Source organism: Phyllobates terribilis, unplaced genomic scaffold (genome assembly GCF_046119375.1).
Source record: "Phyllobates terribilis strain yellow unplaced genomic scaffold, ASM4611937v1 Scaffold_6__1_contigs__length_29720123, whole genome shotgun sequence".
Classification (NCBI taxonomy): Eukaryota; Metazoa; Chordata; class Amphibia; order Anura; family Dendrobatidae; genus Phyllobates; species Phyllobates terribilis.
The window spans coordinates 8,468,215-8,492,107 of NW_027362766.1; the positions used below are offsets into that span (position 1 = coordinate 8,468,215).

Consider the following 23,893-nt stretch of genomic DNA (forward strand, 5'->3'; position numbering starts at 1 on the left):
ATACGGATGTGCATATTGCCATCTCTCGGTCACTCCACCCCACCACCTACCTTCCTCTCTCATACGGATTGGCATATTGCCATCTCTCGATCACGCCACCCCACCACCTACCTTCCTCTCTCATACGGATGTGCATATTGCCATCTCTCGATCACGCCACTCCACCACCTACCTTCCTCTCTCATACGGATGTGCATATTGCCATCTCTCGATCACGCCACTCCACCACCTACCTTCCTCTCTCATACGGATGTGTATATTGCCATCTCTCGGTCACTCCACCCCACCACCTACCTTCCTCTCTCATACGGATGTGCATATTGCCATCTCTCGATCACGCCACTCCACCACCTACCTTCCTCTATCATACGGATGTGTATATTGCCATCTCTCGGTCACTCCACCCCACCACCTACCTTCCTCTCTCATACGGATGTGCATATTGCCATCTCTCCGTCACCCCACCACCTACCTTCCTCTCTCATACGGATGTGCATATTGCCATCTCTCGGTCACTCCACCCCACCACCTACCTTCCTCTCTCATACGGATGTGCATATTGCCATCTCTCGGTCACTCCACCCCACCACCTACCTTCCTCTCTCATACAGATGTGCATATTGCCATCTCTCGGTCACGCCACCCCACCACCTACCTTCCTCTCTCATACGGATGTGCATATTGCCATCTCTCGGTCTCGGTCACCCCACCACCTACCTTCCTCTCTCATACGGATGGGCATATTGCCATCTCTCGGTCACTCCACCCCACCACCTACCTTCCTCTCTCATACGGATGTGCATATTGCCATCTCTCGGTCACTCCACCCCACCACCTACCTTCCTCTCTCATACGGATGTGCATATTGCCATCTCTCGGTCACGCCACCCCACCGCCTACCTTCCTCTCTCATACGGATGTGTATATTGCCATCTCTCTGTCACTCCACCCCACCACCTACCTTCCTCTCTCATACGGATGTGCATATTGCCATCTCTCGGTCACTCCACCCCACCACCTACCTTCCTCTCTCATACGGATGTGTATATTGCCATCTCTCGGTCTCGCCACCCCACCACCTACCTTCCTCTCTCATACGGATGTGCATATTGCCATCTCTCGGTCACTCCACCCCACCACCTACCTTCCTCTCTCATACAGATGCGTATATTGCCATCTCTCTGTCACTCCACCCCACCACCTACCTTCCTCTCTCATACGGATGTGTATATTGCCATCTCTCGGTCACTGCACCCCACCACCTACCTTCCTCTCTCATACAGATGCGTATATTGCCATCTCTCTGTCACTCCACCCCACCGCCTACCTTCCTCTCTCATACGGATGTGTATATTGCCATCTCTCGGTCACTCCACCCCACCACCTACCTTCCTCTCTCATACGGATGTGTATATTGCCATCTCTCGGTCACTCCACCCCACCACCTACCTTCCTCTCTCATACGGATGGGCATATTGCCATCTCTCGGTCACTCCACCCCACCACCTACCTTCCTCTCTCATACGGATGTGCATATTGCCATCTCTCGGTCTCGCCACCCCACCACCTACCTTCCTCTCTCATACGGATGTGCATATTGCCATCTCTCGGTCACTCCACCCCACCACCTACCTTCCTCTCTCATACGGATGTGTATATTGCCATCTCTCGGTCACTCCACCCCACCACCTACCTTCCTCTCTCATACGGATGTGCATATTGCCATCTCTCGGTCACTCCACCCCACCACCTACCTTCCTCTCTCATATGGATGTGCATATTGCCATCTCTCGGTCACTCCACCCCACCGCCTACCTTCCTCTCTCATACGGATGTGCATATTGCCATCTCTCGGTCACTCCACCCCACCGCCTACCTTCCTCTCTCATACGGATGTGCATATTGCCATCTCTCGGTCACTCCACCCCACCACCTACCTTCCTCTCTCATACGGATGTGCATATTGCCATCTCTCGGTCACGCCACCCCACCACCTACCTTCCTCTCTCATACGGATGTGCATATTGCCATCTCTCGGTCACTCCACCCCACCACCTACCTTCCTCTCTCATACGGATGTGCATATTGCCATCTCTCGGTCACTCCACCCCACCACCTACCTTCCTCTCTCATACGGATGTGCATATTGCCATCTCTCGGTCACTCCACCCCACCACCTACCTTCCTCTCTCATACGGATGTGCATATTGCCATCTCTCGGTCACTCCACCCCACCACCTACCTTCCTCTCTCATACGGATGTGCATATTGCCATCTCTCGGTCTCGCCACCCCACCACCTACCTTCCTCTCTCATACGGATGTGCATATTGCCATCTCTCGGTCACGCCACCCCACCACCTACCTTCCTCTCTCATACGGATGTGCATATTGCCATCTCTCGGTCACTCCACCCCACCACCTACCTTCCTCTCTCATACGGATGTGCATATTGCTATCTCTCGGTCTCGCCACCCCACCACCTACCTTCCTCTCTCATACGGATGTGCATATTGCTATCTCTCGGTCTCGCCACCCCACCACCTACCTTCCTCTCTCATACAGATGTGCATATTGCCATCTCTCGGTCACTCCACCCCACCACCTACCTTCCTCTCTCATACGGATGTGCATATTGCCATCTCTCGGTCACTCCACCCCACCACCTACCTTCCTCTCTCATACGGATGTGCATATTTCCATCTCTCGGTCACTCCACCCCACCACCTACCTTCCTCTCTCATACGGATGTGCATATTGCCATCTCTCGGTCACTCCACCCCACCGCCTACCTTCCTCTCTCATACGGATGTGCATATTGCCATCTCTCGGTCACTCCACCCCACCACCTACCTTCCTCTCTCATACGGATGTGCATATTGCTATCTCTCGGTCTCGCCACCCCACCACCTACCTTCCTCTCTCATACAGATGTGCATATTGCCATCTCTCGGTCTCGCCACCCCACCACCTACCTTCCTCTCTCATACGGATGTGTATATTGCCATCTCTCGGTCACTCCACCCCACCACCTACCTTCCTCTCTCATACGGATGTGTATATTGCTATCTCTCGGTCTCGCCACCCCACCACCTACCTTCCTCTCTCATACAGATGTGCATATTGCCATCTCTCGGTCACGCCACCCCACCAACTACCTTCCTCTCTCATACGCATGTGCATATTGCCATCTCTCGGTCACTCCACCCCACCACCTACCTTCCTCTCTCATACGGATGTGCATATTGCCATCTCTCGGTCACTCCACCCCACCACCTACCTTCCTCTCTCATACGGATGTGTATATTGCCATCTCTCGGTCACTCCACCCCACCACCTACCTTCCTCTCTCATACGGATTGGCATATTGCCATCTCTCGGTCTCGCCACCCCACCACCTACCTTCCTCTCTCATACGCATGCGCATATTGCCATCTCTCGGTCACTCCACCCCACCACCTACCTTCCTCTCTCATACGGATGTGCATATTGCCATCTCTCGGTCACTCCACCCCACCACCTACCTTCCTCTCTCATACGGATGTGCATATTGCCATCTCTCGGTCACTCCACCCCACCACCTACCTTCCTCTTTCATACGGATGTGTATATTGCCATCTCTCGGTCACTCCACCCCACCACCTACCTTCCTCTCTCATACGGATTGGCATATTGCCATCTCTCGATCACGCCACCCCACCACCTACCTTCCTCTCTCATACGGATGTGCATATTGCCATCTCTCGATCACGCCACTCCACCACCTACCTTCCTCTCTCATACGGATGTGCATATTGCCATCTCTCGATCACGCCACTCCACCACCTACCTTCCTCTATCATACGGATGTGTATATTGCCATCTCTCGGTCACTCCACCCCACCACCTACCTTCCTCTCTCATACGGATGTGCATATTGCCATCTCTCGATCACGCCACTCCACCACCTACCTTCCTCTCTCATACGGATGTGCATATTGCCATCTCTCGATCACGCCACTCCACCACCTACCTTCCTCTATCATACGGATGTGTATATTGCCATCTCTCGGTCACTCCACCCCACCACCTACCTTCCTCTCTCATACGGATGTGCATATTGCCATCTCTCGGTCACCCCACCACCTACCTTCCTCTCTCATACGGATGGGCATATTGCCATCTCTCGGTCTCGCCACCCCACCACCTACCTTCCTCTCTCATACGGATGTGCATATTGCTATCTCTCGGTCACCCCACCACCTACCTTCCTCTCTCATACAGATGTGCATATTGCCATCTCTCGGTCACTCCACCCCACCACCTACCTTCCTCTCTCATACGGATGTGCATATTGCTATCTCTCGGTCACCCCACCACCTACCTTCCTCTCTCATACAGATGTGCATATTGCCATCTCTCGGTCACTCCACCCCACCACCTACCTTCCTCTCTCATACGGATGTGCATATTGCTATCTCTCGGTCACCCCACCACCTACCTTCCTCTCTCATACGGATGTGTATATTGCCATCTCTCGGTCACTCCACCCCACCACCTACCTTCCTCTCTCATACGGATGTGCATATTGCCATCTCTCGGTCACTCCACCCCACCACCTACCTTCCTCTCTCATACGGATGTACTTGCGCACAGCTGTGTGCTTTCGCCAGGCTTTCTGAATAACGCGGGCGAAGCTGTCGTATTTCCTCTCCCTCATTTCTTCCAACAAGAAGAGCTAAAGACACAAGAAAACGTGATGAACTTGATTACATATGGACTTACCAACACCCCCTCGCCTACACTTACAGATTCGGGGGCTTTGATGAACACTTTGCTTTTGCCCAGCTGGTACTGATCGGAGTCCATATTGACCGACTGCAGCAGATGGAGGACGCCTTTCTTCTGGTCTCCTCTCCATTCTGGCCATGTCTCCCGTGTCAGTATGGCATAGCTACAGATACATCGGCCATTAGACCACGGGGTCCAGAGAATGCACCCCAAAAAAGCATGCACACAATGTATTGCTATATACCGGGTAAGAAACTTCTGGAAAGCTCTGCGATACGCATACCCCGCACGTCGCACACGGATGTTCTCCCGCAGGCCTAAATATTCCACCTGATGCTTCACCCTGGATGGTGAAACAGACTCCAAGTAAGGTCTCTCTTATCCATGTGGCTCAGGTTCACCTCCTCCTCCCCAGCTACCTGCTGTCCTCCCAGTCGCGTGCTTTCTTCGTCTCGTTGGGCTTGATGCAGCGTATGTAGTGGGGGGTGCACTTCATCAATGTCTGCACCAAATCATTGGCTTGTTTCTTAGAGGAAAGTAAATGCCAAAGTCACTATCAACAGCATAGAGCACCCTCACAGAGCAGAAGCCTGGATCTCTGTACAGAGACCCCCGACCAAGAAACACAGCCTTACATAGAGACCCCAATCAAGGAACATAGAGCCGTACACTGAGAACCTGACCAAGGAGCCTTACACAGAGACCCCGACCAAGAAACACGGAGCCTTACACAGAGACCCCAACCAAGAAATATGGAGACCCCTACCAAGAAACAGAGATCCTGACCAAGATTCACGGAGCCTTACCCAAAGACCCTGATCAAGAAACATTGAGCCTTACACAGAGACTCCAATCAAGGAACACGCAGCCATACACTGAGAACCCGCCAAAGAAACACGTAGCCATACAGAGACCCTGATCAAGAAACACGCAGCCATACACAAAGACCCTGAACAAGAATCACGGAGCCTTACACAGAGACCCCGATCAAGGAACATGGAGCCGTACACAGAAACCCCGACCAAGAATCATGGAGCTTTACACAGAGACCCCGATCAAGGAACATGGAGCCGTACACAGAAACCCCGACCAAGAATCATGGAGCTTTGCACAGAGATGCCGACAAAGAAACATGGAGCCCCCTACCAAGAAACAGAGATCCTTACATAAAGACCCTGACCAAGAATCACGAAGCATTACAAAGAGACCCCCAATCAATAAACAATGCCTTACTCAGAGACCCCGACCAATAAACACAGTGCCTTACACAGACACCCAAATCAAGAAACATGGAGCTGTATACACAGAAACCCCAACCAAGAAACATGGAGACCCCTACTAAGAAACACAGATCCTTACACAAAGATTTTGACCAATAATCACAGAGACCCCGACCAAGAAACATGAAACCTTGCACAGAGACCCTGACCAATAGTCAAGAAGCCTTACACAGAGACGCCGACAAAGAAACATGGAGCCCCCTACCAAGAAACAGATCCTTACATAAAGACCCTGACCAAGAATCACGAAGCATTACACAGAGACCCCAACCAAGAAACACGAAGCCTTACACAGGGACCCTAATCAAGGAACAAGTAGCAGAGGCCCAACAAAGAAACGAGACCCATACCAAGAAACACAGATCCTTACACAAAGACCCTGATCAAGAATCACAGAGCCTTTTACAGAGACCCCGACCAAGAATCACAGAGTCTTACACAGAGACCCCGACCAATAAACATGGAACCTTACACAAAGACCCTGACCAAGAATCAAGGAGCCTTACACAGAGACCCCAACCAAGAACCAAGGAGCCTTACACAGAGACCCTGACCAATAAACATGGAACCTTACACCGAGACCCTGACCAAGAATCAAGGAGCCTTACACCGAGACCCTGACCAATAAACATGGAACCTTACACCGAGACCCTGATCAAGAATCACAGAGCCTTTTACAGAGACCCCGACCAAGAATCACAGAGTCTTACACAGAGACCCCGACCAAGAAACACGGAGGCCAGTACCAAGAAACACAGATCTTTACACAGAGACCCTAATCAAGAAACACAAAGCTTTATACAGAGACCCCCAACCAAGAACCAAGGAGCCTTACACCGAGACCCTGACCAATAAACATGGAACCTTACACCGAGACCCTGACCAAGAATCAAGGAGCCTTACACCGAGACCCTGACCAATAAACATGGAACCTTACACCGAGACCCTGACCAAGAATCAAGGAGCCTTACACCGAGACCCTGACCAATAAACATGGAACCTTACACCGAGACCCTGACCAAGAATCAAGGAGCCTTACACCGAGACCCTGACCAATAAACATGGAACCTTACACCGAGACCCTGATCAAGAATCACAGAGCCTTACACCGAGACCCCGACCAAGAATCACAGAGTCTTACACAGAGACCCAGACCAAGAAACACGGAGGCCAGTACCAAGAAACACAGATCTTTACACAGAGACCCTAATCAAGAAACACAAAGCTTTATACAGAGACCTCAACCAAGTATCAAGGAGCCGTTCACAGAAACACCGGCCAAGAACCAAGGAGCCTTACACAGAGACGCCCACAAAAAAACACAGAGACCCCTACCAAGAAACATTAACCAAGAAACAAAGCTTTACACAGAGACCCAACCAAGAAACATGTAGCCGTACACAGAAATTCCTACCAATAATCATGGAACCTTACACAGCGACCCCGACCAAAAAAATGGAGCCTTACACAGAAACCCTGACCAAGAAACACTAAGCCTTACACAGAGACACTGACCAATAAACACGGAACCTTACACCGAGACCCTGACCAAGAAACATGGAGCCTTATACAGAGACCCCAACTAAGAATTGCTAAGCAATGCACAGAGACCCTGACCAAAAAACATGGAGCGTTACACAAGACTCCAAACAAGAAAAATGTAAATTTAGAGACCCCAAGAAAGAAACATGGACCCGTGTGATTTCCATGGACAGAGGAGAAGGGCCGGGCTTATGGGATAGCCTTAACGGGGGACCCAGCCCCGAGGCGTAATGAGCAGAGGACCACCTTTATCTTGCTGCTCGCTGTGGTCGGACGCCCTTTCTTATCAGCTTTGAGATTTTCGGGGAAGCGGTCTTTGATAAACGGTCTAAACGACACAAAACATGATGAGATTATCTGTAAGATCACCGAACTGTGGGACGTGGCGAGGACCCGTGCGGGCCAGCGACTGCCACTCACATCTCACTGCTCTGCATCAGTTCTAGGAGGTCGGTGAATAACACATCTCTGTTCCGCTCACAAAATCCTTCTGCCGTGTAGGACACCTGGGTGGGGATGATCACAAAAGGGTTAATTATATAGGGTTTTTTTCCCATTTACTCAGTGCATGCCCACAACCAAACTTGGGGCCGCAGACCAGTTTACAGGTTCACTCCACCCAATGCCACAGAGGACAATGTATGGCGGTCTCACATCCCACATGTGGCTCCTCACCTTCCCGGCATAGTGATGGACGATAAATCCTTTATTCCAGCTGTTAAAGTGCTCGTGGCTCCCAATAGCCGCCTGGAGCTTCTGCAGTAGTGTCTGGTCCGCGCCCTCGCCCTTGGCATGCATCGTGGCACAGACGTCGTCCAGGATGCTGATAATTCCCGGAGGACTCTGGGGGAACAGAATCAGGAGGTGATGTCCCATTCCTGCCCCCCAAATACTGGCATACATAATACCCCCCAGGCTCGGGAGCTGCAGGACTCACCAGTTTATTCTCGATCAGATCACATACAATCTTGTTGTTAAAATACTCGATTGGATTCCAGCGGATCCCCTCCTGCACGTACTCCTCCTGGAATAAAAGGGGAGCGACTCAGCAGGACCCCACCAGGAAAATAGCTTCCCCGGACGGACCCCTCACCTGCTCCGCCTTCAGCGTCAGCTCAATGAAGATTTGCTGAAGTTTCTCATTCACAAAATTAATACAGAATTGTTCAAAGCCGTTTTTCTGAGGAAGAGAGAGAAAAAGTTACTCAGTAAGGCCAAAATAAACCCGCGGCCATCACCTCCCGTATACACAGACATGGCGTCCAAACAACGCCCCCTAGATGATTCCAAAAGTCCCCTATACATACAGTGGGGAAAATAAGTATTTGATACACGGACGATTTTGCAAATTTTCCCAAAGAGTTCTCAAACATTACCGTTAGTAACACACTATGCCGTCATGGATTAAAATGCTGCAGGTCACGTAAGGTCCCCCTGCTCAGGCCAGCACATGTCCAGGCCAGTTTGAAGTTTGCCAATGACCATCTGAATGATCCAGTGGAGGCATGGGAGAAGATCATGTGGTCAGAGGAGACCAAAATAGAACTTTTTGTTATCAACTGCACTCGCCGTGTTTGGAGGAAGAAGAAGGATGAGTACAACCCCAACACCGTCCCAACAGTGAAGCATGGTGGGGGGAAAACATCATACTTTGGGGTGTTTTTCTGCAAAGGGGACAGGACGACTGCACCGCATTGAAGGGAGGGAGGGAGGATGGATGGATGGGGAAATGCATCGCGAGATTTTGGCCAACAACCTCCTTCCTTCAGTAAGAGCATTGAAAATGGGTTGTGGCTGGGTCTTCCAGCATGACAATGATCCAAAACTCACAGCCAGGGCAACTAAGGAGTGGCTCCATAAGAAGCATTTCAAGGTCCTGGCCTAGCCTGTCTCCAGACCTGAACCCAATAGAAAATCTTTGGAGGGAGCTGAAACTCAATGTTTCCCAGCGACAGCCCGAAACCTGAAAGATCTGGAGAAGATCTGTATGGAGGAGGGGGCCAAAATCCCTGCTGCAGTGTGTGCAAACCGGGTCAAGATCTACAGGAAACGTCTGACCTCTGTAATTGCAAACAAAGGTTTCTGGACCAAATATTAAGTTCTGTTTTTCTATTGTATCAAATACTTATTTCATGCAATAAAATGCAAATTAATTATGTAAAAATCATACAATGGGATTTTCTGGATTTTTTTTAGATTCTGTCTCTCACAGGTGAAGTGACCTACAATAAAAATTACAGATCTCTCCATTCTGTGTAGGTGGGAAAACTTGTAAAATCGGCCGTGTATCAAATACTTATTTTCCCCACTGTAGATGAAGTCGCCAATATCCCTGTATGCACAAAGTCTAGCCGCCACCCTGCCACCCCCATACCTGAAATATCTCGAACCCATAAATATCTAGAACCCCGATGTTATATTCCTCAGTGGCCTTCTGCATGGCTTTATTGACGGCCTGGAAAGAGATGGGTAAGTGTATAAACCATATATAATACATATGCACACACTGTGCAAAAGTTTTAGTCAGGTGTGGAAAACATTGCAGCACTGGGTGAGGAGCAGCCAAGCTCTGCTGCAAAGGTGAGTTGCAGAAGACAGTTTCCAGTCACAAGGTAGTTATACTGCATCAGCAAGGTGTCTCCCAGGCAAAAAGACACACTAAGAAACGGGCAATGATGGGACTGTAGACGCAGGGATCGGCCAAGGAAACTTAGTGCAGCAGATGAAAGTCACATCTTGTTCCATCCCTAGGAAATCGGAGGCTGTCCAGCAGTACCATCAGCTTAGAACTAGCAGCGAGCGGCTAATCCCACTTACTGTTTGGAGAAGTCTGCCTAGAAGTCATCTTCATGGAAGGATTGTGGCCACAAACCAAGCATTACACATGGAAGCAGAAAAAAGCAGACGGAGGAGTAAAATGTGGCGTCTGATTGGCCCCAAATTTATTCTGCAACCTGACGACGACCAGAGTAATTTATAATACAGGCGCTGCAGTGTACAGTAGGGCGACGAGTTATAGGAGAAGATTGGGGGGGGTATCGTTCGGGGGTCTGGTTGCTTTTTCTTACCTCCACCAGGTAGTCAAAGAGCCGGGTGTACAGAGCTTTGGAAAGGGCGTCACGTGTGAAACACGCCTGCTCCACATTGAGGGTCACGTCGATCACCTCGGATTTCCCCCCCCATTTACTGTCCATTTTGCGGCTGGTCAACTTCTCCTTTAAGCGAGATTGGTCAATGCCGAGAAGGAATGCAGGAAAGGCCAGGACTGCAGGACATAAGGGAAAGGCTAATGGCCGGAGCCGCGATCCATGCACCCCCCCCCAGCACACAATAAAAGCCCCCAGACTCTCCCCCCACCACTCACAGTCCTCGCTCTCCACCGTGGCGTAGTTGCCGCTTTCTCGAAAACCGATATTTCCCAGGTGCAGGATCCCAGCGACAATCTGTAGAACAGAGGCTTGCGCTTCATGGGAGAGTCCAACCACGTCCATGGCCACCTGTGGGTTGAGAGTGAATGATGGGGCTGGTAGTGGCACCCCCTGCTGGTATCTGCCATATCTACACCCACCATGGTCTCTGTGAATTCCATCTTGTCGCTGATGTCCTCCACTTTGTAGACCGCAGACTGGTTGAGATAAAAATAATAATCGGGAGAGGTGACCCCCAGGTTCTCCCTGTCCTCGGCACTGGCCCCCTCCAACAGCTGCAGACAAACAGAGGGATGTCAGCTCTGGAGATCCGCAGCATAACCTGCCCCTCAGATGGACGCCACCGCTCTCACCTGATAGAAGATGTGGAAGTTCCTCTCCCCTGTGTTCTGGCTGACCACCCGAGACTTCTCCAGGAGGAAGTTAGATATCTTCCCCCCGTCTGGTTCCCCACCGCGGCTGAACTGGATCTCAAAGTACTTACCCTGGAGGACGGGAAAGAAGGGGTAGATGTGTGCTGCAGAGTATTACACCACCAGACCTGCAGCGCATCGCTCCTACCATAGTGATCTCTGCTGCAGAGTACTACACCACCACCAAGAGGCCTGCAGAGCATCACTCGTACCATAATGATCTATGCTGCAGAGTATTACACCACAAGACCTTCATAGCATCACTCCTACCATAGTGAGTTATGCTGCAGAGTATTACACCAATTGTTAAACAAAAACCCATCAGGTTCAAAGTTAGCATGGTAGAAGGATCAGCTGAAGGCACGTGCCGTGGATGACCCCATGAATCAAAACCACAAGGAACTAATCACATGTAGGAGGAATCTGGAGTCTTCATGCTTAGAAAATAGTAATCTTTATTAAATACAAAATATATAAAAAATACCACTAAAAAGGCGTAAAGGTGCCAACAACTCCGATCACAGATGTGAAGATTATTATATAGTATATATATAGGATGACAAGGTGGTCTAAATAGACATCATGAGTATATAGTAAGCACCTGGATGCAATGATGACACAATCAGGGCATTAGCCGCAATATTGGTCCTCAGTCATGATTACCATCAACCGTAAGAAATTGCCATCATTGATAAAAAATACAAACATATGCAGGTAGAGTTGTCAACGTCAGAATAGGGCCCTGGATCCCCGATGCGCGTTTCGCTACTTACATGTGCTGCTTCATCATGGGGGAATGCTTTGGGCATCGACTAGCAGGACCTTTTGTTGACGCGGCAAACGGTCATGTGGTATCAGGCCTAGCCAAGCATGTGGCAGTGTAAGCAGCGCATGCGCGCCCGAATGTCTACGTCACCGTGACATCACCAACTGGCATCATTGGTAGCATATGTGTGCGGAGGCATGGATAGTCACCGTGGCCACCGGACGCACACACCACAATGCTGAGACGCTGTGGGGAGGAGGAACAATGGGCGAAGGGCAGGCGCATGCGCTCATCACCAGACACGGACCAGGGTGTCACAGATGCTGCGGTGGACAGAAATAGGTAATGTGCAGACGTATAGATTGCACCAGAGGGAGCAGAAGACCTCAGCAGAAAATGCATCTATCTGATCTGTCCAAGATTCAATGCTGCTTGAAGGTTCCAACTTAGTCCACATCAGAAGGTAACATCATAGCCCGGCGCTGTTCCACTTAGGCCCCATTAAGGTCATATACTTACTGGATCGTCATGTCACAACCCAAAAGGAACTGCCAGAAGAACAGAATCACAAACCAAAAAACAATGTAGAAGATAGTCATATAACTAAAAACACACAAAGATGGAAAAATAACAACATAGGAAAAGGGGAAAAACACAAAAAGGGGATAGTGGCCCCTATCTACAAGAACGCTACAAAACATTCAAGCCATCAGGGGTCATTGACTCCAAAATGGCAATCCATCCGGCTTCTTTCTGAGCTAATAACCTCTTCAAATTGCCTCCTCCAATGCCCCCGTGAATAGCCTCAATACCTCGTATTAGATTTTGCATTACACGCATGGAACATCCTAAAATGTCGAGGTAACGTCAGTCACAGTCCTAGCCGCATTGATGTCACGAACACGCTCCCTTACACGGACGATCCAGTAAGTATATGACCTTAATGGGGCCTAAGTGGAACAGCGCCGGGCTATGATGTTACCTTCTGATGTGGACTAAGTTGGAACCTTCAAGCAGCATTGAATCTTGGACAGATCAGATAGATGCATTTTCTCCTGAGGTCTTCTGCTCCCTCTGGTGCAATCTATACGTCTGCACATTACCTATTTCTGTCCACCGCAGCATCTGTGACACCCTGGTCCGTGTCTGGTGATGAGCGCATGCGCCTGCCCTTCGCCCATTGTTCCTCCTCCCCACAGCGTCTCAGCATTGTGGTGTGTGCGTCCGGTGGCCACGGTGACTATCCATGCCTCCGCACACATATGCTACCAATGATGCCAGTTGGTGATGTCACGGTGACGTAGACATTCGGGCGCGCATGCGCTGCTTACACTGCCACATGCTTGGCTAGGCCTGATACCACATGACCGTTTGCCGCGTCAACAAAAGGTCCTGCTAGTCGATGCCCAATGCATTCCCCCATGATGAAGCAGCACATGTAAGTAGCGAAACGCGCGTCGGGGATCCTGGGAGCCCTATTCTGCATTGACAACTCTACCTGCATATGTTTGTATTTTTTATCAATGATGGCAATTTCTTACGGTTGATGGTAATCATGACTGAGGACCAATATTGAGGCTAATGCCCTGATTGGGTCATCATTGCATCCAGGTGCTTACTATATACTCATGATGTCTATGTAGACCACCTTGTCATCCTATATATATATACTATATAATAATCTTCACATCTGTGATCGGAGTTGTTGGCACCTTTATGCCTTTTTAGTGGTGTTTTTTATACATTTTGTATTTAATAAAGATTACTATTTTATAAGCATGAAGACTCCAGATTCTTCCTACATGCTAACAGTATTACACCGCCAGACCTGCAGAGCATCACTCCTGCCATAGTGATCTATGCTGCAGAGTATTACACCAGAGACCTGCAGTGCATCACTCCTGGCACATACAGTGACTGTGCACTCACGAATCTGCTGGAGTTGTTGTTGCGGACGGTCTTGGCGTTCCCGAACGCTTCCAGTAATGGATTTGACTTGAGGATAATGTCCTTCACGTGCTGTAAGAACAGAGAGATGATGAAGAGGAGCCCATCCGCCACCTGTACAGTGACGGTCCAACACGGGGACTTCTCCGCTACCTGGACCTTCGGCCCTCCGCCGGACACTTTGGAGACGTAGCCCATTATGTACTTTGCTGCAACGGTTTTCCCGGCTCCGCTCTCCCCGCTGTGGAAAACATGAAATAGATGAGTCAGCAGAATCACAAATGTCCCCTGGTGTAGGTGTAGTATGGGGACCTGGGAGTGGCGCAGGCGGGCTACGGAGGCGGCCGGGAGTGGCGCAGGAGGGCTACGGAGGCGCTCGGGAGTGGCGCAGGAGGGCTACGGAGGCGCTCGGGAGTGGCGCAGGAGGGCTACGGAGGCGCTCGGGAGTGGCGCAGGCGGGCTACGGAGGCGGCCGGGAGAGGCGCAGGAGGGCTACGGAGGCGCTCGGGAGTGGCGCAGGAGGGCTACGGAGGCGCTCGGGAGTGGCGCAGGAGGGCTACGGAGGCGCTCGGGAGTGGCGCAGGAGGGCTACGGAGGCGCTCGGGAGTGGCGCAGGAGGGCTACGGAGGCGCTCGGGAGTGGCGCAGGAGGGCTACGGAGGCGCTCGGGAGTGGCGCAGGAGGGCTACGGAGGCGCTCGGGAGTGGCGCAGGAGGGCTACGGAGGCGCCCGGGAGTGGCGCAGGCGGGCTACGGAGGCGCCCGGGAGTGGCGCAGGCGGGCTACGGAGGCGCCCGGGAGTGGCGCAGGCGGGCTACGGAGGCGCCCGGGAGTGGCGCAGGCGGGCTACGGAGGCGCCCGGGAGTGGCGCAGGAGGGCTACGGAGGCGCTCGGGAGTGGCGCAGGAGGGCTACGGAGGCGCTCGGGAGTGGCGCAGGAGGGCTACGGAGGCGCTCGGGAGTGGCGCAGGAGGGCTACGGAGGCGCTCGGGAGTGGCGCAGGAGGGCTACGGAGGCGCTCGGGAGTGGCGCAGGAGGGCTACGGAGGCGCTCGGGAGTGGCGCAGGCGGGCTACGGAGGCGCCCGGGAGTGGCGCAGGCGGGCTACGGAGGCGCCCGGGAGTGGCGCAGGCGGGCTACGGAGGCGCCCGGGAGTGGCGCAGGCGGGCTACGGAGGCGCCCGGGAGTGGCGCAGGCAGGCTACGGAGGCGCCCGGGAGTGGCGCAGGAGGGCTACGGAGGCGCCCGGGAGTGGCGCAGGCGGGCTACGGAGGCGCCCGGGAGTGGCGCAGGCGGGCTACGGAGGCGCCCGGGAGTGGCGCAGGCGGGCTACGGAGGCGCCCGGGAGTGGCGCAGGCGGGCTACGGAGGCGCCCGGGAGTGGCGCAGGCGGGCTACGGAGGCGCCCGGGAGTGGCGCAGGCAGGCTACGGAGGCGCCCGGGAGTGGCGCAGGAGGGCTACGGAGGCGCCCGGGAGTGGCGCAGGCGGGCTACGGAGGCGCCCGGGAGTGGCGCAGGCGGGCTACGGAGGCGCCCGGGAGTGGCGCAGGCGGGCTACGGAGGCGCCCGGGAGTGGCGCAGGCGGGCTACGGAGGCGCCCGGGAGTGGCGCAGGCGGGCTACGGAGGCGCCCGGGAGTGGCGCAGGCGGGCTACGGGAGTTCAGATATGGTGTAGATGGAGCTAGGTAGTTGTGCTGGTGGTGTACAAGGGCCCGGTACAGGTGGGCCCCAGTAACAATTATGGTGGGCTGGTGTCCACACCTGATGATCACGCACTGGTTCTCGCCATCAATCAGCATGTTCCGGTACATTGTGTCAGCCAGGGCGTAGATGTGGGGGGGATTCTCATACTGAGCCTGCAGGGGTGCAAACAATGAATTACCAGAGGTCATGGACATTTCGGTATCAGACGCTGGGGCTTTGAATCTCGTTCACACAGCAGTATGGCGTCACATGCCCTACAGGAGGGAATTATGGAGTATTGTGTTCAGGAGCGAGAACAGTGGGATCCACCATGTCATGGAGCATGTCACTGATACCACCATATGCACGAGGCATCCGACGGATCATACTCCGAACACAACAGCAGCTGCAGTACCAGAGGCTGGCCACTGGGGGACAGCAGAGAGCACAAGATAAATTTAGGTTGTACAGCTGTTTGTCACATGGTCATTAGCCAATCAGACAGCAGCATCTTAGCCTGTTATGTACGCAAAGGTGTGCAAGTCATGTGACTTACTCCCATAAGTCTCTTGAGAATGGATCTCACCAAGACCCAATTCATACCGTGTAGCCTCACCAGTCACAATGAGCCGTAATAATGTAATATATGATTGCTGGGGACGGCGACAGACACGTGCCCCCCCCCCCCCCGCACACACACCGGGGACGGCGACAGACACATGCCCCCCCCTGCCCGGGGACGGCAACAGACACATGCCCCAAGCCCCCCCCCCGCCCGGGGACGGCGACAGACAGATACAGGGCCGTCGATCATAAAATATACTACTCACCGCTCCCTGGTACATCTCAATCTCCTTTTCAGTGAAATATGGCAGCTGCTTAAAAGGGTTAACAGAGATCAGTACCGGCCCAATGTATGTCTTAAAGGGTTAAGAAAGCCACATAATAATAATTTTTATTTCTATAGCACCAACTTATTCAGCAGCACTTTACATTTTAGAGGGGACCTGTACAGACAATAAAAGACGTTACAGAATAACAATAATCCCATAAATCACCAGATACCAGGAGGAGCGAGGGTCCTGCTCGCAAGCTACAATCTATGGGGAAATAGGGGGGACACGAAAGGTGGATGGTAACAATTGCTTGTATTGTATGGTCAACCATCAATGTAAGCGTGTAAGCATGGAGCGCTTTGTGGGTGAGGGTGATGAGTTTATATTGAACTCTATAGCAGATGGGTAACCAGTGCAATGACTGGCACAGGGAAGAGGCATCGGTGTAGCGGTTGGCAAGGAATATGATCCTGGCTGCTGTTTTCAGGACGGATTGGAGAGGGGAGAGTTTAGTAAGAGGGAGACCGATTAGTAGAGCGTTGCAGTAGTCCAGACGAGAATGAATTAGAGCGACAGAGTTTTTGCAGAGTCAAAGGTAAGAAAAGGTCGAATTCTAGAAATATTTTTGAGGTGTAGATGACATGAGTGGGCGAGTGATTGGATCTGGGGAGTGAAGGAAAGATCTGAAGCAAGTATGACCCCGAGACAGCAGGCTTGTTGCTGGGGAGTAATGGTGAAGCCACACACAGAGATGGCTTCACCACAAGAAGTTCAGTTTCAGATAGAGGGAGGACATAATGTTAGAGATGGTGGAAAGACAATCACTGGTGATTTGTAATAATTCAGGGGTGAGGTCAGGAGACTATGTGTATAATTGGGTGTCATCAGCATAGAGATGGTACCGAAAACCAAATCTACTGATTGTCCAATAGGGGTGGTGAATAAGGAGAACAGGAGGGGGCCTAGGACTGATCCTTGAGGAACCCCAACAGTAAGGGGAAAAGGGGACGATGAGGAGCCGGCAAAAGACACAGAGAAGGAGCGGTCAGATAGGTAGGAGGAGAACCAGAAGAGAAAAGTGTCCTTGAGCCCGATAGAGCGGAGCATAGTGAGGAAGAGCTGGTGATCCACAGTGTCGAATGCTGCAGAGATCCAGGAGAATCAGCAGGGAGCAGTGACCATTAGATTTAGCTGTTAGTAGATCATTAGAGACTTTAGTGAGGTCAGTTTCTGTAGGGTGTAAAGAGCAGAAACCGGATTGTAGAGGGTCAAGAAGAACGTTATCTGAGAGATGGCGGATTAGACGGGAGTGGACCAAACGTTCCAGGAGTTTAGAGATGAAGGGAAGATTAGACACAGGTCTGTAGTTACAGCACAGTTTTGGTCGAGGAATGGTTTTCTAAGTAAAGGATGTATGCTGGAGTGTTTACATGAGGAGGGAAAGATACCGGATGAGAGAGAGAGATTAAATATTTTAGTTAGATGAGTGGTGACAGCCGGGGAAAGAGACTGAAGGAGATGTGAGGGAATAGGGTCACTGGTGCTGGTAGTAGGGCGAGAAGATGCAAGGAGCCCGATTACTTCTTCCGTGACTTGTTCAAAGTCAGAGTGTGAGCTAGATACAATGGGGGAGGTAGGACTGTGCATGGTATTAGGGGATTGGGAGAAAATTTCTTGTCTGATATGGTCAATTTTTTCTTTGAAATAATTAGCCAGATCGTCAGCGCTGAGGTCGGTAGTCGGGGCTTTCACTTTTGGATTGAGGAGGGAATGAAAAGTGTCAAAGAGGCGTTTAGAATTTTTGGAAAGTAAGGTGATAAGGGTATTGAAATAGGTTTGTTTGGAGAGGTGAAGAGCGGAGTTGTATTTTTTAAGCATGAACTTATAATGGATGAAATCTTCGGCCAGATTGGATTTTCTCCACAGACGATCAGCGCACCTGGAGCACCGCTGGAGAAGACGTGTTTGTAGCGTGTGCCAGGGTTGTTGCAGTCTGTGCCGAGTTGTTCTATGTGTGGGAGGTGCAGCTTCATCCAGGGTACTCTGCAATGATGACTACAATTTCTTTATAAGTTTCTGGGTGTTAATGGCACGTATATTTCTATAAGTGTGGTAAGTGGGGGTCTCCTCAGCGGAGCGATAGTTAGTGACAGAGAATGACAGAAGGTTGTGGTCAGAGAGCGGGAGAGGGGCGTTAGTAAAATCATGCACTGAACAGAGCCAGGAGAAGATCAGGTCCAGCGTGTTTCCATCTTTGTGAGTAGGAGAGTTAGTAAGCTGTGAAAAGGCCGAAGGAGGAGGTTAGAGATAAAAGGTGGGAGGCAGATGGAGAGAGTGGGTTACTGCTGGGGATGTTGATGTCCCCCATGATGAGGGTTGGGGTGTTACAGGATAGAAACTGAGGAAGCCAGGTGGAAAAGTGATCCAAAAACGGACGAATGGGGCCCTGAGGGCGATACACAACCGCCACTCGCAGGGAGAAGGGCCGGAAGAGTCTGACAGTGTGGACCTCAAAAGAAGGGAAGATAAGGGAGGGAACTGAGGGGATAACCTGAAAAGTACATTTGGCTGATAGGAGCAGACCAACTCCTCCACCTTGTCTGCTCTCAGGTCTGGGGGTATGTGAAAACTGTGGAAGTCAAAAGAAACGTTTTGTATTCCAGCTCACCAGCCCTTTTGTATCAAGGTTTTTCCGTTTGTGCACGTTCTGAAAGGCTTGTGTCAGCAGCAAAAGAGGGATCCAAAAGGGAAAAAGGGGATCCAGCACCTCTGATCCGGAAAATCAATGTTTGATTAAAATAACAATATTTATTGAAAAAAGATTCAAAATAATTCATGATTAAAAGCGCTATGTCAGGAGCATGCAGCTGACGCGTTTTGAGCACAATGTTCTTCATCCTAGTTGAGCATGGTATCGGCGCCATAGGTGTGGTTAAATAGTATTAAGCAAAGGAAATGACGTAGGGAAATAAGTCAAAAAAATGACAAATATACATAATAATGAATCAAAGTCTAATAAATATACATCAAATCAGTTTTGATATTCATACGATCTGGTAGGCAAATTCTTTAATAATATTTACTATCTGATGATAGTTATTACTGTAATTTGTAGAGGAAATCATAGATTGATTATTTAAATCTTCTATTCATTATATTATTTTGTGCCCGATATTCTTGTCTAGTTTTAGATACTTTTGGCTGAATTTAATATTTTGTTAGAGTAACCTCTGTTGGCGGTGGTGTCCGGCTGCTGGATCCGGGTTTCAATAAGAGCCAGAAAGTTAAGGGAATTTGAAAGGAAAAAGTAATGGATGTAGGAGAGTTTGTTACATACTGACCGAGCGTTCCAAAGGGCACAGTTGAAGGAGACAGAAGGCATGCAAGGAATATTCATTTATTTTACTCACTTATAAAGGGCCATTAATTCCACAGCGCTTTACAGACACTCATGGGCACTGTCCCCATTGGGGCTCACAATCTAAATTCCCTATCAGTATGTCTTTGGAGTGTGGGAGGAAACCGGAGAACCCGGGACCCCAGCACTGCAAGGCTGCAGTGCTATCCGCTGAGCCACCATGAATATTAATGAGGTTAGCGTGCTTTCTGAGTGCAGCAGGGGAGGGGTTCAACTTACTATTATAACAAGGGCCAGGGTTGGGAGAGATATCTCCTGCAACTAGGAGAAGGAAGATAGAGAGAGTGAGCAGATGGTTAAGTGATTTGTGAGAGCGTTTCTTGTGTTGTATGGTGGGAGTGAATGGATCTGTGCAGTTTAGGGTTGTGAAAAGAGCATGAGTGCTGTACATAGAAGAGGGGAGAGGGGCCAATATGGATAGAGTGCACAGAGTGTGTGTAAGGATGGTGGATGTGAGTGAATGCAGCAGCCAATATATAAAGGATACAAATACATATGGTGCTTACCTGTTGCAATGCTAATGTTGTGCAAGTAGTTTTCTTTGAATGTCTTACCTGTCTCCTGCCCTGGCTAACTGCCATGATTAACTGCAAGGACTTCGATAAATGGACTTGGATAAAATGGACATAAATGCCCACCTACATAAATGCATCCACAAAGCAGTCTCAATATATACAGCCATCTTCCGGTGTTATCCCTCCACCCTTCATCTGTATACGGTGACAGTCATTCTCCGGCGTTATACCCCCTTCCCTCTGTATACAGTGACAGTCATCCTCCAGTGTTACCCACCCATTCTCCAACTTGTACGGTGACAGTCATCCTCCTTGTTATCCCCCTGTGTATGGCGACAGTCGTTCACTGGTGTTATCCCCCTGTGTACGATGACAAACTTTCTCCAGTTGTGTGACAGTTGTGTTGCGCTGTTATCCTGCCCTGTTCTGTGTACAGTGACAGTTGTCAACCGGTGTTGTCCTTCGGTGTTATTATCCCCTGTCCTCCGTGTATGGTGACATTCATCCTCCGGTCTATCCCCCCTCCTCTGTGTATGACAACAGTCGTTATCCTCCTCTTTCTCTGTATGGTGACAGTCATCCTCCAGTGTTATTCCCGCTCCTTCGTGCACAGTGACAGTTGTCCTCTGGTGTTATCCCCACTCAGTGTAGTGTCAGTCATCCTTCAGTGTTATCCCCTTCTTCCGCTGTTTAGGCTGACAGTTCACCTCTGAAGTTATACACCCTCCCTCGCCCACTGTGTATGGTGACAGTCATTCTCTGGCGTTATCCCGCCTCCCCTCTCTGTATAGTGTCGTACTCCAGTGCCTCCTCCCTCCTGCCTTGTGTATGGTGATAGTCCCCTGTGACAGTCATCCTCCGATGTTATCCCCATCTTCCTCTGTGTGCAATGACAGTCGTCCTCCAATGTTATTCCCCTCCCTCTGTTTACAGTGACAGTTGTCCTCCGGTGTTTTCCCCCAGTTCCTCTGTGTATGGTGACTGTTGTCGACCCCGCCCTCCCCACACACACACACTATGTACAGTGACAGTTGTTCTCGGGTGTTATCTCCCTGCACCTCTGTGTACGGTTACAGTCGTCCTTCAGTGTTATCCCCCTCGCCCCTCTATGTACAGTGACAGTCATCCGCCGGTGAAATTCCCTTCCCCGCACACACACTCCTCTGTGTACGGTGACAGTCGTCCTTCCGTGTTATCCCCCCCGCCCCTCTATGTACAGTGACAGTCATCCGCCGGTGAAATTCCCTTCCCCGCACACACACTCCGCTGTGTACGGTGACAGTCGTCCTTCCGTGTTATCCCCCCCGCCCCTCTATGTACAGTGACAGTCATCCGCCTGTGAAATTCCCTTCCCCACACACACACTCCTCTGTGTACGGTGACAGTCGTCCTTCCGTGTTATCCCCCCCGCCCCTTTATGTACAGTGACAGTCATCCGCCGGTGAAATTCCCTTCCCCGCACACACACTCCGCTGTGTACGGTGACAGTCGTCCTTCCGTGTTATCCCCCCCGCCCCTTTATGTACAGTGACAGTCATCCGCCGGTGAAATTCCCTTCCCCGCACACACACTCCGCTGTGTACGGTGACAGTCGTCCTTCCGTGTTATCCCCCCCCCGCCCCTTTATGTACAGTGACAGTCATCCGCCGGTGAAATTCCCTTCCCCACACACACACTCCTCTGTGTACGGTGACAGTCGTCCTTCCGTGTTATCCCCCCCGCCCCTCTATGTACAGTGACAGTCATCCGCCGGTGAAATTCCCTTCCCCACACACACACTCCTCTGTGTACGGTGACAGTCGTCCTTCCGTGTTATCCCCCCCGCCCCTCTATGTACAGTGACAGTCATCCGCCGGTGAAATTCCCTTCCCCACACACACACTCCTCTGTGTACGGTGACAGTCGTCCTTCCGTGTTATCCCCCCCGCCCCTCTATGTACAGTGACAGTCATCCGCCGGTGAAATTCCCTTCCCCACACACACACACTCCTCTGTGTACGGTGACCGTCGTCCTCTTTTACAGTAGAGAAAGATACGAAGATGAAGTCATCCATGTAGCGTTTCTTCAGGTTGTCCACGATGGCTTCCTCTGAGATTTTGGACAGAAGAACCATATCATCCACCCCGCTCTGCCGCACATTCTGTGTCTGCCAGTGGTACCGTTCCTTGCTCCCCTGTAGGGGGTGACAGAAAGTAAATATTAGCTGGTCACATGGCTGTATTTATCCACTGACCCGAAAATTATAGACGGTGTACTGCGAAAGAGGCACACTGTAGCATCTGCGTCTCTGCCTCCTGCCGGGCAGAGACGCCGTTCCCCTCACCGCCACGACCCTGGTCCGGCGTCTTCCGGCTCCCGTCTTGCAGCTACTGGGGTGCGCACTGCGCGCAGCTTCCCGGGCACTGTGCTTAGGGCGCGCGCGCTCTCTCCCTCTTCAAGGGGCCGCGCGTACCGTCCTAAAAAGTCCCCGGCCAACGGCCGGAGGACTTCCCCTATTTAAAAGAACCTCCTCCAATATGGAGGTGCCTGTGCAAGGTTGTTGTTCCATGTGCTAAACACTTGCTTCAGCCCCCTCAGGTCTCGCTGCCTGTGTACAGTCCAGCCCGCCAGTCTGTCTACAGTCCAGTCCGCCAGTCTGTCTACAGTCCAGTCCGCCAGTCTGTCTACAGTCCGTCCTGCCTGTCAGTCTGCTTACCTGGAAGCTCCAGCCAGTTACCTGTTTTGCCCTCCAGCTGGCCTACCAGGAGCACCTGCCTGTAACCTGCCGTGCCCGCCAGCCTGCCTACCTGGAGCACCCGTCTGGCTACCTGCCGAACCAGCCTGCTCATCTACCCGGTCCACCCATCAGCCTTCCTGCCGTGCTCATCCGCTGTACCAGTCAGTTCCTGCCATCTGACCCGTGGGAGCCACCTGCTCTCACACAAAGTCAGTCCCAGAGTGGCACCTGGTCCCCCTGCTCGGTCCCTCCCTGGTTCACGGAGTCGATTGAGCCGCCGTGCGACCTTGGTCAGGCCAAGTAGGCACTTAGTTACGCCCCTCTGGTCCCTCCTTGCACCGAAGCACAGAGGTTCCACCACGCGGACTTGTAACAGTTTGCACAGGCCATGGAACCGGGTGGCCCCCAGGCTCCTTCACTCTCTGACCTGTACCAGGAGGTTTCATGTTAGAGATCCCAACAGGAAACGATCCTGTCCTATCTGCGGTCTGTCAACTCCCTCCTGTACACGCTGTGCACCCAGTCTGTCTCCGTCTCTAGCCGAGCGGCACCCGCTCCGGCGGCACCTCAACCTACTGGCACTAT

General features: G+C 51.6%; 1 protein-coding gene across 2 annotated transcripts in view; it reads right to left on the bottom strand.

Moving 5' to 3' along the window:
- Positions 1-23,893, bottom strand: part of LOC141152720 (unconventional myosin-Ie-like) — a 112,761-nt gene that overhangs the window by 53,605 nt on the left and 35,263 nt on the right. For both annotated transcript variants that reach the window (XM_073637331.1, XM_073637330.1), the window contains exons 2-20: positions 22,628-22,765; positions 16,653-16,742; positions 15,901-15,995; positions 14,299-14,386; positions 14,128-14,217; positions 11,373-11,504; positions 11,160-11,294; positions 10,956-11,088; positions 10,660-10,856; positions 9,966-10,046; positions 8,685-8,771; positions 8,529-8,615; positions 8,267-8,434; positions 8,012-8,097; positions 7,838-7,919; positions 5,189-5,295; positions 5,014-5,112; positions 4,788-4,932; positions 4,602-4,716 (exon numbers count right to left, since the gene is read on the bottom strand). In XM_073637331.1, coding sequence (XP_073493432.1) covers positions 4,602-4,716; positions 4,788-4,932; positions 5,014-5,112; positions 5,189-5,295; positions 7,838-7,919; positions 8,012-8,097; positions 8,267-8,434; positions 8,529-8,615; positions 8,685-8,771; positions 9,966-10,046; positions 10,660-10,856; positions 10,956-11,088; positions 11,160-11,294; positions 11,373-11,504; positions 14,128-14,217; positions 14,299-14,386; positions 15,901-15,995; positions 16,653-16,742; positions 22,628-22,765 — 2,155 coding nt within the window. The remainder of the gene's footprint in view (positions 1-4,601; positions 4,717-4,787; positions 4,933-5,013; positions 5,113-5,188; positions 5,296-7,837; positions 7,920-8,011; positions 8,098-8,266; positions 8,435-8,528; positions 8,616-8,684; positions 8,772-9,965; positions 10,047-10,659; positions 10,857-10,955; positions 11,089-11,159; positions 11,295-11,372; positions 11,505-14,127; positions 14,218-14,298; positions 14,387-15,900; positions 15,996-16,652; positions 16,743-22,627; positions 22,766-23,893) is intronic.